This window comes from Dreissena polymorpha, chromosome 2 (assembly GCF_020536995.1).
Source record: "Dreissena polymorpha isolate Duluth1 chromosome 2, UMN_Dpol_1.0, whole genome shotgun sequence".
In the NCBI taxonomy this organism is placed as follows: domain Eukaryota; kingdom Metazoa; phylum Mollusca; class Bivalvia; order Myida; family Dreissenidae; genus Dreissena; species Dreissena polymorpha.
Genome location: NC_068356.1, coordinates 3,700,600 through 3,713,369, shown reverse-complemented (window position 1 = coordinate 3,713,369; position 12,770 = coordinate 3,700,600). Strand labels below are relative to the sequence as shown.

The 12,770-nt window shown below is 35.8% G+C and overlaps 1 protein-coding gene across 2 annotated transcripts in view; it reads left to right on the top strand.

Annotated features, from left to right (window-relative positions):
• LOC127865649 (kinesin-like protein KIF23) overlaps window positions 1-12,770 on the top strand; it is an 85,515-nt gene that overhangs the window by 16,069 nt on the left and 56,676 nt on the right. For both annotated transcript variants that reach the window (XM_052405556.1, XM_052405555.1), the window contains exons 3-5: window positions 1,981-2,073; window positions 5,849-5,993; window positions 10,779-10,915. In XM_052405556.1, coding sequence (XP_052261516.1) covers window positions 1,981-2,073; window positions 5,849-5,993; window positions 10,779-10,915 — 375 coding nt within the window. The remainder of the gene's footprint in view (window positions 1-1,980; window positions 2,074-5,848; window positions 5,994-10,778; window positions 10,916-12,770) is intronic.

Genomic DNA, 12,770 nt, shown 5'->3' with positions numbered 1-12,770 from the left:
AGTTTATATGCCGTCCTATGAAGAAAAGAAGGCAGTCTTTCCAGCGATTATCAATCTTTGTGGTAGTATTGTAATTATGTCCCCCACTATAGTAGTGGGGGACATATTGTTTTTGCCCTGTCTGTTGGTCTGTTGGTTGGTCTGTTGGTTGGTTGGTTTGCGCCAACTTTAACATTTTGCAATAACTTTTGCTATATTGAAGATAGCAACTTGATATTTGCCATGCATGTGTATCTCATGGAGCTGCACATTTTGAGTGGTGAAAGGTCAAGGTCTTCCTCCAAGGTCAGAGGTCAAATATATGTGGCCAAAATCGCTCATTTTATGAATACTTTTGCAATATTGAAGATAGCAACTTCATATTTGGCATGCATGTGTATCTCGTGGAGCTGCACATTTTGAGTGCTGAAAGGTCAAGGTCATCCTTCAAGGTCAAAGGTCAAATATATGTGGCCCAAATCGCTTATTTTATGAATACTTTTGCAATATTGAAGATAGCAACTTGATATTTGGCATGCCAGTGTATCTCATGGAGCTGCACATTTTGAGTGGTGAAATTTCAAGGTCAAGGACATCCTTCAAGGTCATAGGTCAAATACATGTGGCCCAAATTGCTTATTTTATGAATACTTTTGCAATATTGAAGATAGCAACTTGATATTTGGCATGCATGTGTATTTCATGGAGCTGCACATTTTGAGTGGTGAAATGTCAAGGTCATCCTTGAAGGTCAAATATATGGGTCAAAATTGCTCATGTAATGTCACTTCTGCAATATTGAAGCAAGCAATTTTATATTTGAAATGCATGTGTATCTCATGGAGCTGCACATTTTGAGTGGTGAAGGGTCAAGGTCATCCTTCAAGGTCAAACTCCATATAGGGGGACATTGTGTTTCACAAACGCATCTTGTTATTAGTAGACCCGTCCGATTTCTTCTTTCATTTTCAAGGTATTCAACTCAAAATGACCCAAAAACGGGGTGCTTTGCTTTGAACAGCCATAACTTCATCAATTGTGCAGCGAGTTTCATGAAATCGGTCTTATTCAACGCAAAAATGAATAACTTTGGTCAGCAATTCAGTAATTGTTTGTTGTTATGTACAGGTACCTTTTTGAATTCCATTAGTATAAATAATATAGTATTAACCTTAGTAGATTTTTATTATGTTATATATGTCATTCCCTAAATTACTCAATTGAGTTAAAAAACCGGGGGTGAATTACCCAATTAAGCTCAAAAGTAGGGGGGCAGATTTTTGCTAAAACTATTGAATTTACAAAAACCCTATTGTTGTCAAAAACAGGGGGTGAATAACCCAATATACGCCCCAAAAGTTATGTATAGCCCTGTACAGTGCCCCAGATAAGCTGCGTATCTGCGTCTTTCACCCTATTAAAATGTTTAAAAAAGCACCGGATTTGCCTTTTACGCACATTCGTCTTATTTGATGCGTACGATACAATAGCTTTAATCGAAAATACTTTGCTCATTTTCGGTATTTTTGTGATTATTTTCGTTACGCGTCGACGCTTTTATTCAGCAAGCGCCTGGATGACGGAGCAATAAAACAGTCAAAGCTATTCAAACGCTCTGCAGACTAGATTTCATAGTTAAATAAAGCGGCTGACCAAATTATTTACCACGACATACATGCGTTTTCAATCTGACTTAATCCGTCGTTCATTGTGCATGTATTTGTTAAGTGTCTGTACTTTCAGTTTCTAATAGGATGCGTAATAAAAATGTCTAAGAGAAAGACGTCCGCAATTGTTGCGCCAAAATATCAGTCGATCGCTAACTTTTTCGAACCAAGAAAGCATCTTATAACTCATTTCACCCTATTCCAAGAATGAAATCACCCTATTTTTCAAAATCAGTGGGTGAAAACCCTATTTCGGAAATAATTATCTGGGGCTCAGCCTGTAAGATTTTTTGAAATCACCTTGGTATATAATCACATCTCAATTAACTTGCAGGTGTATTGTCGTGTGCGTCCGCTAGACAATCCTGGTGACCCGGTGTGTCTGAAGGTTGCAAGCAATGACACTGTCAACCTCCTCTCCACAGAAGTAAGTATGTCAGTCTACATTTTCCCCTGCAAAAAGTATAAAAAAAAAATAACCAAATTAAAAAGAATTTCCCCTTTAAAAAAGTTAGTTAAAAGCTGCAACTGAAAACTGTCAGGGGCCCTTTTGTTGCATAACAAGTACTATGTGCGCATTGAATGAATATTCGCAGGGCAATTTTTGTTTTCATTTAATATAGTGTTTTTCCCAGGAGGGCAAAGGGGCATGGCGCATTATTTTCAAAAAGGGCATTTTAGCGCGCAGTTTAGGCAAAAAAGGGCAAAAACGTTCCATGTTATTTGCTCCACGAAGCAGTTGTGGAAAAAATAACATATAAACAAGCACATTTAATGGTAATAGATGTATTTAACTTACTATGATTTATATTAATATATTTACCTTGCAATGAACATTTAAGTTCCATGCTGTTTCAATATACTGTACAGCACGACAAACATAATAAAGCAATATATGCATATGAATCTGATTATACACAGATCCACCAACATATAAATGAAACCATGTTTGTCTTATCCCATTTTCTAACAATAATCTCGACAGATGTTTAAAATAACATTGCGAGTAAATTGATCTCTAACAATATGCAAACACTCGTTTCCGTGACATACATCCACCGAGTAGATTACAAATAAATAAATTATGTTGTTGCTATCTAAAACATTTTTATGCATCGTTGATTATCACAGACATTTCATTTATTCCTTCTTAATGAATAATCTCCATCGTTAGTTCGATCGTTTACGACGTTATTTGCCATTTTTGCCAAGTCACAATTTAATTCTGTATAGTCCGCCATGTTGATAAAATGTCAAATGATGTAAGCGACAGGTGCGCATAGCAACGTTAAATCATATACGCAATTAGTATTTTGTTAAATTGGTATACGTCTCGGTAATTATTTCAATAATTAGATCTAATTATCTTAAAGACGAAATCGATAAAGAATAAATTTGTTTGTGAATTTAAAAGTAATTATGCGTAAAAAAATAATTTTTGATATAACTGAATAATGCTTTCAAAGCACAATTGCCACAAGAATAACATCGAGTTTTTCATCAAATGTCTCCGAAGTAATGATTATATCGTGGAGGAGTACACATTGCCGAGCGAAAAGTGCGCTTGGTATAACATAGCCTCCGGCATTATCGATTGATACTGACACGGGGTTATTCACGCATGACTAATTCACAGCTTTGGGGCAGCCAGTAAGACCTAATCGAGCACTGTTATAGATTAAATCTGCTCAATTAAATATAGTCGATTAGACGTTGACGCCTCTCGAGTAAATCAAGCACAGTCGGAGCGTCACAGACAATCAAGGAAGCTGATTTTGCGGACCAAGTTAGATCGTAAGGCAAATTTCGTGGCGAAATTTGCCTTTGAAAAAAAGGGCGCGTGGCGAAATTTGCCTTTAAAAAGGGCAGCGTGGCGATCCGGGAGGGCGGCGTGGCTTTTCGCCACGCTAAAATGGCCTGGGAAAAACACTATAATATAAGAATATTTTTTTAAGTGACTTGATGTATTGCAAAGTCTTCTATTTAGTGGAAATCTGCCATTTGTAGGCTACAACATATGCATTTTGCCTTACTAGCGATTGCTATGGTACCGAAGATACATAGCACCAGCCATATAAGAAATTGCTGGAAGTCATTCAGCAATGTCCATCAGTTTGTATGCCCCCATAGCATATAGTAGTCTGTAGTGAACAAAAGTGGAATAAGAGGCTTGTGTTTATATTCAATCAATTTCATGTAAGGCCTAAATTAAAATTGAGTTTGTTTGCCCTTTACCGACCGACCCACTTTTTACCCCCCGACCCAAAAAATTTTATTGCGATTTCTGAAAACGTATTTTTTTTATTTTCGTTTTTTTCGACGATGATAAAAGAGCCGAAAGCAATATTTATTCATGCGCGTATTTATATCCCTGTCTATTATTATCGCCCCTGACCGATCTAGGTCGCTCCGATGGTTGGAATTTCATACGCCCCAGAATAGACAGTAATGCAAGCGTCTATAACCAGCATCACGATCGGCGGTGTTCCGTGAAAATGGCCGAACGACATCATACTTAACCATTGGTTCGCGAAAGTAGTCGGACATATACGACTTTACGTTCGTTGTACACATGTTGTTAACGTGATCCAAGATGGCGGACAATTAAAAGAAATAACGATGCTCAGCGAGAACAAATAACTATCGAATTTACGACGGACATCATATAATTAGTATCGATTCATGAAAAGAGCGTGTCATTCTACGATGGAGCATAGGTTTTAGATACAAATAAAACTCTCTTTTTTTTGCAAATGTATAAACTGAATGTCACAAAACAAGTGATGAAGTGTTTGAAAATTGGAATGCAGTCTACTCGCAAAGAAAAATACATCTAACAGTTACAGGATTTTTTTTGTCGAAAATGCAAAATAAAAGACAAACATGATTTGATTTATATGCAAGTGGATCTGTGTTTAATCAGATTCATGTGCATATTCTGCTTTATTCTGTTTGCCACACTGAACAGTTTACTGTAATGGCATGTTAGTGAAATGGATATGTAAAGGTAAACTTATTTAATTTATTAATGTCTCTTAGCTAAATACATCGACAACACTCAGGTATATATGTTTAAAGCGTTAGTATATCCACAAACTGAAACTAACACCCTTAATTTATTTCCCCAAATCAAGTTTTCATGCTTATGTTAGTTGCAATAATACAACTCCCAGCTATTGACCCTCTGAGCTGTACGTATGTACTCATAAAAGCTCAGAGCATTCAAGAAGAAATAATGCTTTATAATAATGTTCAGTTTGCCCTTTTATGAATTTACTTTTCCATGCTGAGACTATGCACTAACCGGTCAAACACTTAAAATTGAGGCCTGTAAAAACTTCAACAGGCCTGTGAATTGTTTCTCCTGGTAGGCAAGTCTGGCCTGTAAAATGTGATGGTCTTTCGCCACGTCTGAATTTTTCCATTAAAGGCTTTGGGCTGTCTTTCTACACTCCTTCAATGCTTGTTGCATGCTAATTAAGCCCAATTTAAGGGAAAGGTTTAAGTTAAAAATAAAAGCTGTCTGGCTGTTAAATAATTACAGATGCATTTGAGCAATTAAAATCATATAATGAACAAATATTTGATGTAATAACACACAAGCATGCATTTGATATTAATATATGCAAGAAACAGCAAACAAGATAATGTTAAGCTACATAGGGCTTCGTACACTGCAACAGTTCTTTAATAAAAGTGTTTTAAATATTCACAGACTATTAGTGTATTAAAAATATAATTTCTCAAATAAAATAAAATAATTTTCCTACCTACCTACCCACCTGTAAAATTTAGGGTCGGTAAAGGGCAAACCAACAATATTTTAATTGTGGCCTAAGTTGATATTAATTATTTTTAAGTATAATAAAAATAGTACAAAGTCACCCTACTAAGGTTTCTGGTGTTAAAATCTGGCTTGAATGTGCTGTTCCCATTTCCCCATGAGTGGAAAAATGGCTTACAGTAAGACTAATTCATATAGTCCAAAAAATCAATGCTGACAATACCCCCAATTACAGCATATACATTTATTGAACGCAACATCTTATTTTTGTTTAGTAAGTGTTTTCACATTATCATTAAATAAGTAATTGTTCCTTAATCTGTTATAAATTAGTTATTGCATGAAAACTAACAAAGAAGCAGTAAATTTATAGTAAAAGTCTTTGACATGCTCTAACACATGTTCAAACATTTTTCAGAGCTCACTGGCCTTTGCTCGTACAGGCCAACTGAAGGAGGTCCAGTACAAGTTCCAACACGTATTTGACGAGTTCACATCACAGAAGAACGTGTTTGATCATGTTTCACTGCCACTTGTTGAGGATTTAGTTCGGGGAAGAAATGGTAAAACTGCATATTCAAAATCACACTTGGTTTTTTCCAGTCGGGTCTCTATCTGACCCCTTTGGGAAGAGTATGTGGGTTCAAATAACAAGTGTCAAAATTTAGGGGAAGAATCATCATTAAATCATTAAATAGAGGGGCTGCGTAAACTTAAAGAGTGTAAGAAATCTTATAATAATTACCATACTTACTAGAGTTTTAATTTGATTAGATCTTTTATCAATTTCAACAATCATTACAAGAAATGTAATAATTTTTAGCTCTACTATTATATATGAAATATATATAGTGGAGCTATGTTACTCTACCCGGCGTCAGCGTGAGCGTTAGTGTGAATGTGCAAATGTTTAAGTTTTCGTACCACCCAAAATATTTCCTATGTCCCTTGACATATTGCGTTAATATTTTGCATACTTCTTTACCAACATGACCCCAACCTATAAACAAGAGCAGACAACTGTATCAAGCATTTTGTAAGAATTATGGCCCTTTTTTCACTTAGAATATGCATATTATTGATAAATCTATGTTAAAGTTTGCATACCACCTCAAATATTTTCAATGTCCCTTGACATATTGCTTTCATATTTTGCATACTTCTTTACCAACATGACCCCCAACATATAAACAAGAGCAGACAACTGCAGTGCTCCAGCCAGCTTTTCAAAATAGAGGGGAGCTTCCCCAAAAAGGGCACATTTCACGCGTAATTTTGGAAAATAGGGCATTTGGTTATAAATATACTTAAGTATATACTTTGGTTATACTAAATACTTATGAAATGTAAACATTAGTGCATTGGAAGCTTTCACCAATTGTATGCTGTTCCTCATTTTGTGTAATGAAATTACAATAAATATCTTACTATCTACATTGGCGCTAAGGAAAACAACTTAGTAGCCAATTTCATAACCGACTTGGGCTAGCATCCGACTACACGCATTAGAGATATGTAGATATCATATTTCTCTCCGGTGTGTGTGTGTGGAGGGGGGGGTGATTTTGATGTTTTTTATCACCTATCATCATTGAACTGCATGTTAATCTTTCAGGTTCCAGTTTCAGCATCAGTGGCCTTGTAGAAGAACAAAGAAAACATTAAATAAATTCAGGGGTTTCACTGGGTCAAAAAAAACGTTCTGACTGTCACCACTTAAATTCGTTGCTTTAAATAACTTTGAGCCGATGTTTGTGCACAATAATATTAATAAAAAAAATCTATATTGTCTTTATTGACAAATTTAAAGTCTAAACAATGATCAATGTCACCATGAAGTAGCATTTAGTCTGGAGATTAAAATGAAACATTGTTATTGTTAATAACAGGATATATTTATTTTACAACATGTTATTTCAACTAATGTCAACAACGTTGACAGTTTTGTTAGGTCGCGAAAATATATGACAATATCAAAATTACATTTGACTTGCAGAGTGATAAATCCGCCTTCCAAACAAGCTCTTTATTTGTTGAAATAACAACTGTCTGCCCCTATTAATGTTAAAATTCATCATGATTGAGGACAGACAGTGTTTTAAAGTTCAGAAATATAGTCCAAACACAAATATGTTCTTCCATGCCGTAATTTCGGACTGAAAGTTAACCGCATATTCGCATTTTTAAAAAAAGATTAATTTTTAAATTTTAACAGGTATTTTGAATTAAAAATCATAATTTTTGCAAACAAAGCCAAAGAATTCATAAGATTAAAAAAATCAATAGTGCTGAGTTTGAATTCATTCGAGTGTGATTGTGCCTAACCAAGCGTGACCTCAGAGATAATCTTTCACAGCATGTTACTATCGTCTGCAACAAAAGGCTAATTAGTGATCTGATAACAAACCATGCCCTTGGGGCTTGTTTGTTCACGATGTGTTGACTTAATACGCCCCCGGCAGTCATGTTCTGGTAAGATTTATATGGCCTGAAAACAGGAATTTAGAGACCAAAAGGGCATTTGACAGAAAAATAGAGGGGCGCTTTTTAAGGGGGCAAATTTTAGAGGGGCGCAGCGCCCCTCTATTTATTGCTAGCTGGAGCACTGAACTGTATCAAGCATTTTGTAAGAATTATGGTCCTTTTTATGCCCCTGGATTGAATGATCGGGGGTATATTGTTTTTGGCCTGTCTGTGTGTCATTCTGTCACTCTGTCATCCTGTCCCAAAACTTTAACCTTGGTTAAAGTTTTGCGATAACTTTTGCAATATTGAAGATAGCAACTTGATATTTGGCATGCATGTGTATTTCATGGAGCTGCACATTTTGAGTGGTGAATGGTTAAGGTCATCCTTCAAGGTCAAAGGTCAAATATATGGCTTCAAAGCGGCGCAATAGGGGGCATTGTGTTTCTGACAAACACATGTCTTGTTTCACTTAGAATATTCATATTATTGATAAATCTATGTTAAAGTTTGCGTACCACCTCAAATATTTTCAATGTCCCTTGACATATTGCTTTCATATTTTGCAAACTTCTTTACCAACAAGACCCCAATCTATAAACAAGAGCAGGCAACTGTATCAATCATTTTGGAAGAATTATGGCCCTTTTTCCATTTACAATATGCATATTACTTTAGTCACATTGCCATAACTTCTTTATTTATGATCAGATTTTATTAAAACTTTGACAAAACAACACTTACCTTAATACCACAATGGATTCCACCCAAACAATACCCCACGTCCCAACCCAGAATCCCTGCCCCCCCCCCCAATTTTTTTTTTCCTTTTTTTATTTTTGAAAGATCATCTAATAAATGACCACACCCCACATTAAACCCCACTTTCAACCCCCCCCCCCCCCCCCAATTTTTTTTTATTTTTTCTCCTTTTTTTATTTTTGAAAGATCGTCTTATAATTTATTGAATATGAACAATTTCCCCATGATGGCTTATGTTATACTGTCAAGCACTCAAATAGTGGAGCGCGCTGTCCTCTGACAGCTCTTGTTTATTTGTGTGTTGGGACAGGAACTGTCCTGATGCTCGACATTAGCAGGGGTTTGATTTCTCTTTCTTTGAGCTGATTTCTTCCCATTCAATTTTAAACTAATTTTACAAACTTCTATGGATCTATATACATATTAAGAGTTTATTATACCCCTATTACCATTGGTAATGGGGGCTATATCATAGGAGTCACTTTGTCGGTCAGTCAGTTGGTCGGTCGGTCTGTCCCCAAATTTAATCCGATCTTCACCAAACTTGGTCACAAGTTGTATCTCGATGATGTATAGGTCAAGTTTGAATATGAGTCATGCCGGGTCAAAAACTAGGTCACAGGGTCACTTAGTGTGTTTTTAACCGAAAGTTTGTCCGGACCATAACTATGTCATTTAACGTTAGATTTTAAAATAACTTGGTACATTTGTTCACCATCATGGGACGGTGTGTCGTTTGAAAAAGTATGTCAATATCTCCAAGGTCAAGGTCACAATTGGAGTTCAAAGGTCAAATGCTTGTCCGGGCCATGACTTTATCATTTATTGTGAGATTTTTAAATCATGTGACAAATTAGTTCACCATCATTGGACGGTGTGTAGCGCCAAAGAATTACGTCGATATCTCCAAGGTCAAGGTCACACTTTGAGTTCAAAGATTAAAAATGGCCATAAATGAGCTTGTCCAGGCAATAACTATGTCATTCATTGTGAGATATTAAAATCATTTGGCACATTTGTTCACCATCATTGGACGGTGTGTTGTGCGAAAGAATTACGTTGATATATTCAAGGTCAAGGTCACAATTTAAGTCCAAAGGTCAAAAATGGCCATAAATGAGCTTGTCCAGGCAATAACTATGACCCGACCCCCTTCCCCCAAAACTGAAAAAAAACCACTGCACTTTGAGTTCAAAGGTCAAAAATGGCCACAAATGAGCTTGTCCGGGCCATAACTATGTCATTAATTGTGAGATTTTAAAATCAATTTGCACATTTGTTCACCATCATTGGACGGTGTGTTGCGTGAAAGAATTATGTCGATATCTCCAAGGTCAAGATCACACTGTGAGTTCAAAGGTCAAAAATGGCTGTAAATGATCTTGTCAGGGCCATTATAACTATGTCATTCATTGTGAGATTTTAAAATTACGTGGCACATTCATAATCATTGGACAATGTGTCATGTGAAAGAATTATGTCGATATGTTCAAGGTCAAGGTCACACCTGGAGTTCAAAATTGAAAAATGACCATAAATGAGCTTGTCCGGGCCATAACTATGTCATTAATTGTGAGATTTTAAAATGTCTCTGTACATTAATTTTGTTCACAGTCATTGGACGGCGTGTCATGCGAAAGAATTCAAGATTTCAAAGGTCAAAATGGCCATAAATAATAATGGCATAATAATTCTTAAAAATCGCCATTTAGATTCTCTTGTTTTGTGAAGACAGCATGCAAAATAGTCTGTGTCAATGCAGCACGTGGGGGTATACGTCACGTCTGTGACAAAGCTCTAGTTTGAACCCTTGAAGGGGGAAAGGGCATTTTCCTTCCCTGAGGTGGTTGTTAAATCACACCCCTGATTAGAAATCCAATTATTACATATTGGCTGAAAATCATACATAGACAATAACTTCATATTTTAAGTTGATTAGATAGACAAAATCTAGGTATTTTTACGAAAAAAAAATGCAATAGGTACATGTGAGGAACAGTCTTAAAAGTGATGTTTATTTGTTTCTAAGTATACATATTGGCTTTGTGAAAGATTGTAACTTCTAAAAAATTTGGTAAAAGATGACTGCCAAGGTAGTAAATTGTGAATACCTATTTCAGGTCTTCTGTTCACATATGGGATCACCTCCTCTGGCAAGACCTACACAATGACTGGAACCCCTCAAGACCAGGGTATACTACCCAGGTGTCTAGATGTGCTCTTCAACAGTATTGGAGAGTACCAGAGCAAGAAATATGTGAGTATCCGAGTGTGAAGTCATTTTTTTTCCCCTTTAGGAAAAGAGTTGGGTTACATTGAGATTGTGATTTTTCACTTTGTATGCTCACCGAAGTAGAATAAAAAAGAGACGTGAAGCTGTGAAAGTACTTTTTAAGGAAATGTGTAAAAATAGCATAATTTTTTTTCAATTAAATCTTATATGGATGAAGCAGGGGTGTCAATTTTAATATTTGATTTTACTTTACGGTACCTTAAATAATATTTGATTTAATTATTGGTGAAATCAACGTGTCATCGCTTCTGAATTACGCCATCAGATCTACTAGTATAATTTTCAGTTTGATAAATTATCGCCTCAGTCTATATGGTTATTCTCTTTAGGTATTACATTCATAATTTCATTTTCTTTTACATTTTTTTCATAATATATTGCAGTCACATAAACAACCAATCTATGAAATATGGATTTGCACCCAATACATGTATTGCTACATCATCCTGTATTTGCTCGATGATAATCTGAAATATTAACTGTATGATGCTATATTCTTAAATCTTTTTGTAAAAAGGAGGTATGTAGTTGTCACTTGTTTGTAATTTCATTTCATTTCATTGTTCCTCAAAAAGTTATAACACTGTTGCTTCCTCCTACCATTGAGTAAATAAATGAAAATTTGAATTGAATGCGTTTTAATGTCATAAATACTGACCTGTTATCGTATGCTTATACTTTCCAAGGGGAAATAACTCATCCGGAATTTTAACTGGGAATCCGCCACCTCAATACCGTAATACAGGCCAGGTTAAACATAGTGCAATGCAACCTAGCCAAAAATCGGTAAACAACCCTCAATATTCTTTCCGGATCAACCAGGTGTATACGTGTCTTTTACGGCTCTGAATTAAAATATTGTTTTTCACTTGGTTGATTGGGGTTTTGAATAGATAAATTGTGTTATTTATCTTTTTATTTCTCATTCGGATTAATTTGTGTGGATTTTATGGATTTTGTTTCATTTGTAAAAGGTAAGCCATGCTTGTTTTTATCGAACAATGGTTTATTTCTACCATGCTGGGTGTTTTCAGGCGCGAACGACCACGTGCAGAACGTGCTCTTCTAATACATTGCTAGAACGTGCAAAACATGTTCTTCTAATGTGTTACGAGATCGTGCAAAGCGTATTCTTCTATTGACAGATTGTTTGTCATTTGCCATTGTGTGCAATAATGATTTTAACGTTCCGTATGACAATCTAATTGATCATTTTATTTTTCATCTGTTTTGAATTAAACTTTTGTTTAATTTATGATCTACGGCAGTATTATTATAATTTTCATTATGGTCAAATAATGATTTTATGTGCTGTATGATAATCTGGTCTGTGACCAGTTTATGGTTGAATATGCTTTGCTTTTGTTAACCAGGTTTTCCGAAGGAAAAAACTGGTTATTAGATTGGCGAATGCGGGCGGGCTGCTGGCTGGCTGGCTGGCGGGCTGGCGGAACAAGCTTGTCCGGGCCATAACTATGTCGTTCATTGTCAGATTTTAAAATCATTTGGCACTTTTGTTCACCATCATTGGACGGTGTGTCGCGCGAAATAATTACGTCTATATCTCCAAGGTCAAGGTCACACTTTGAGTTCAAAGGTCAAAAATGGCCATAAATGAGCTTGTCCGAGCCATAACTATGTCGTTCATTGTCAGATTTTAAAATCATTTGGCACATTTGTTCACCATCATTGGACGGTGTGTCACGCGAAATAATTACGTCGATATCTCCAAGGTCAAGGTCACACTTTGAGTTCAAAGGTAAAAAATAGCCATAAATGAGCTTGTCTGGGCTATAACTATGTCATTCATTATGATATA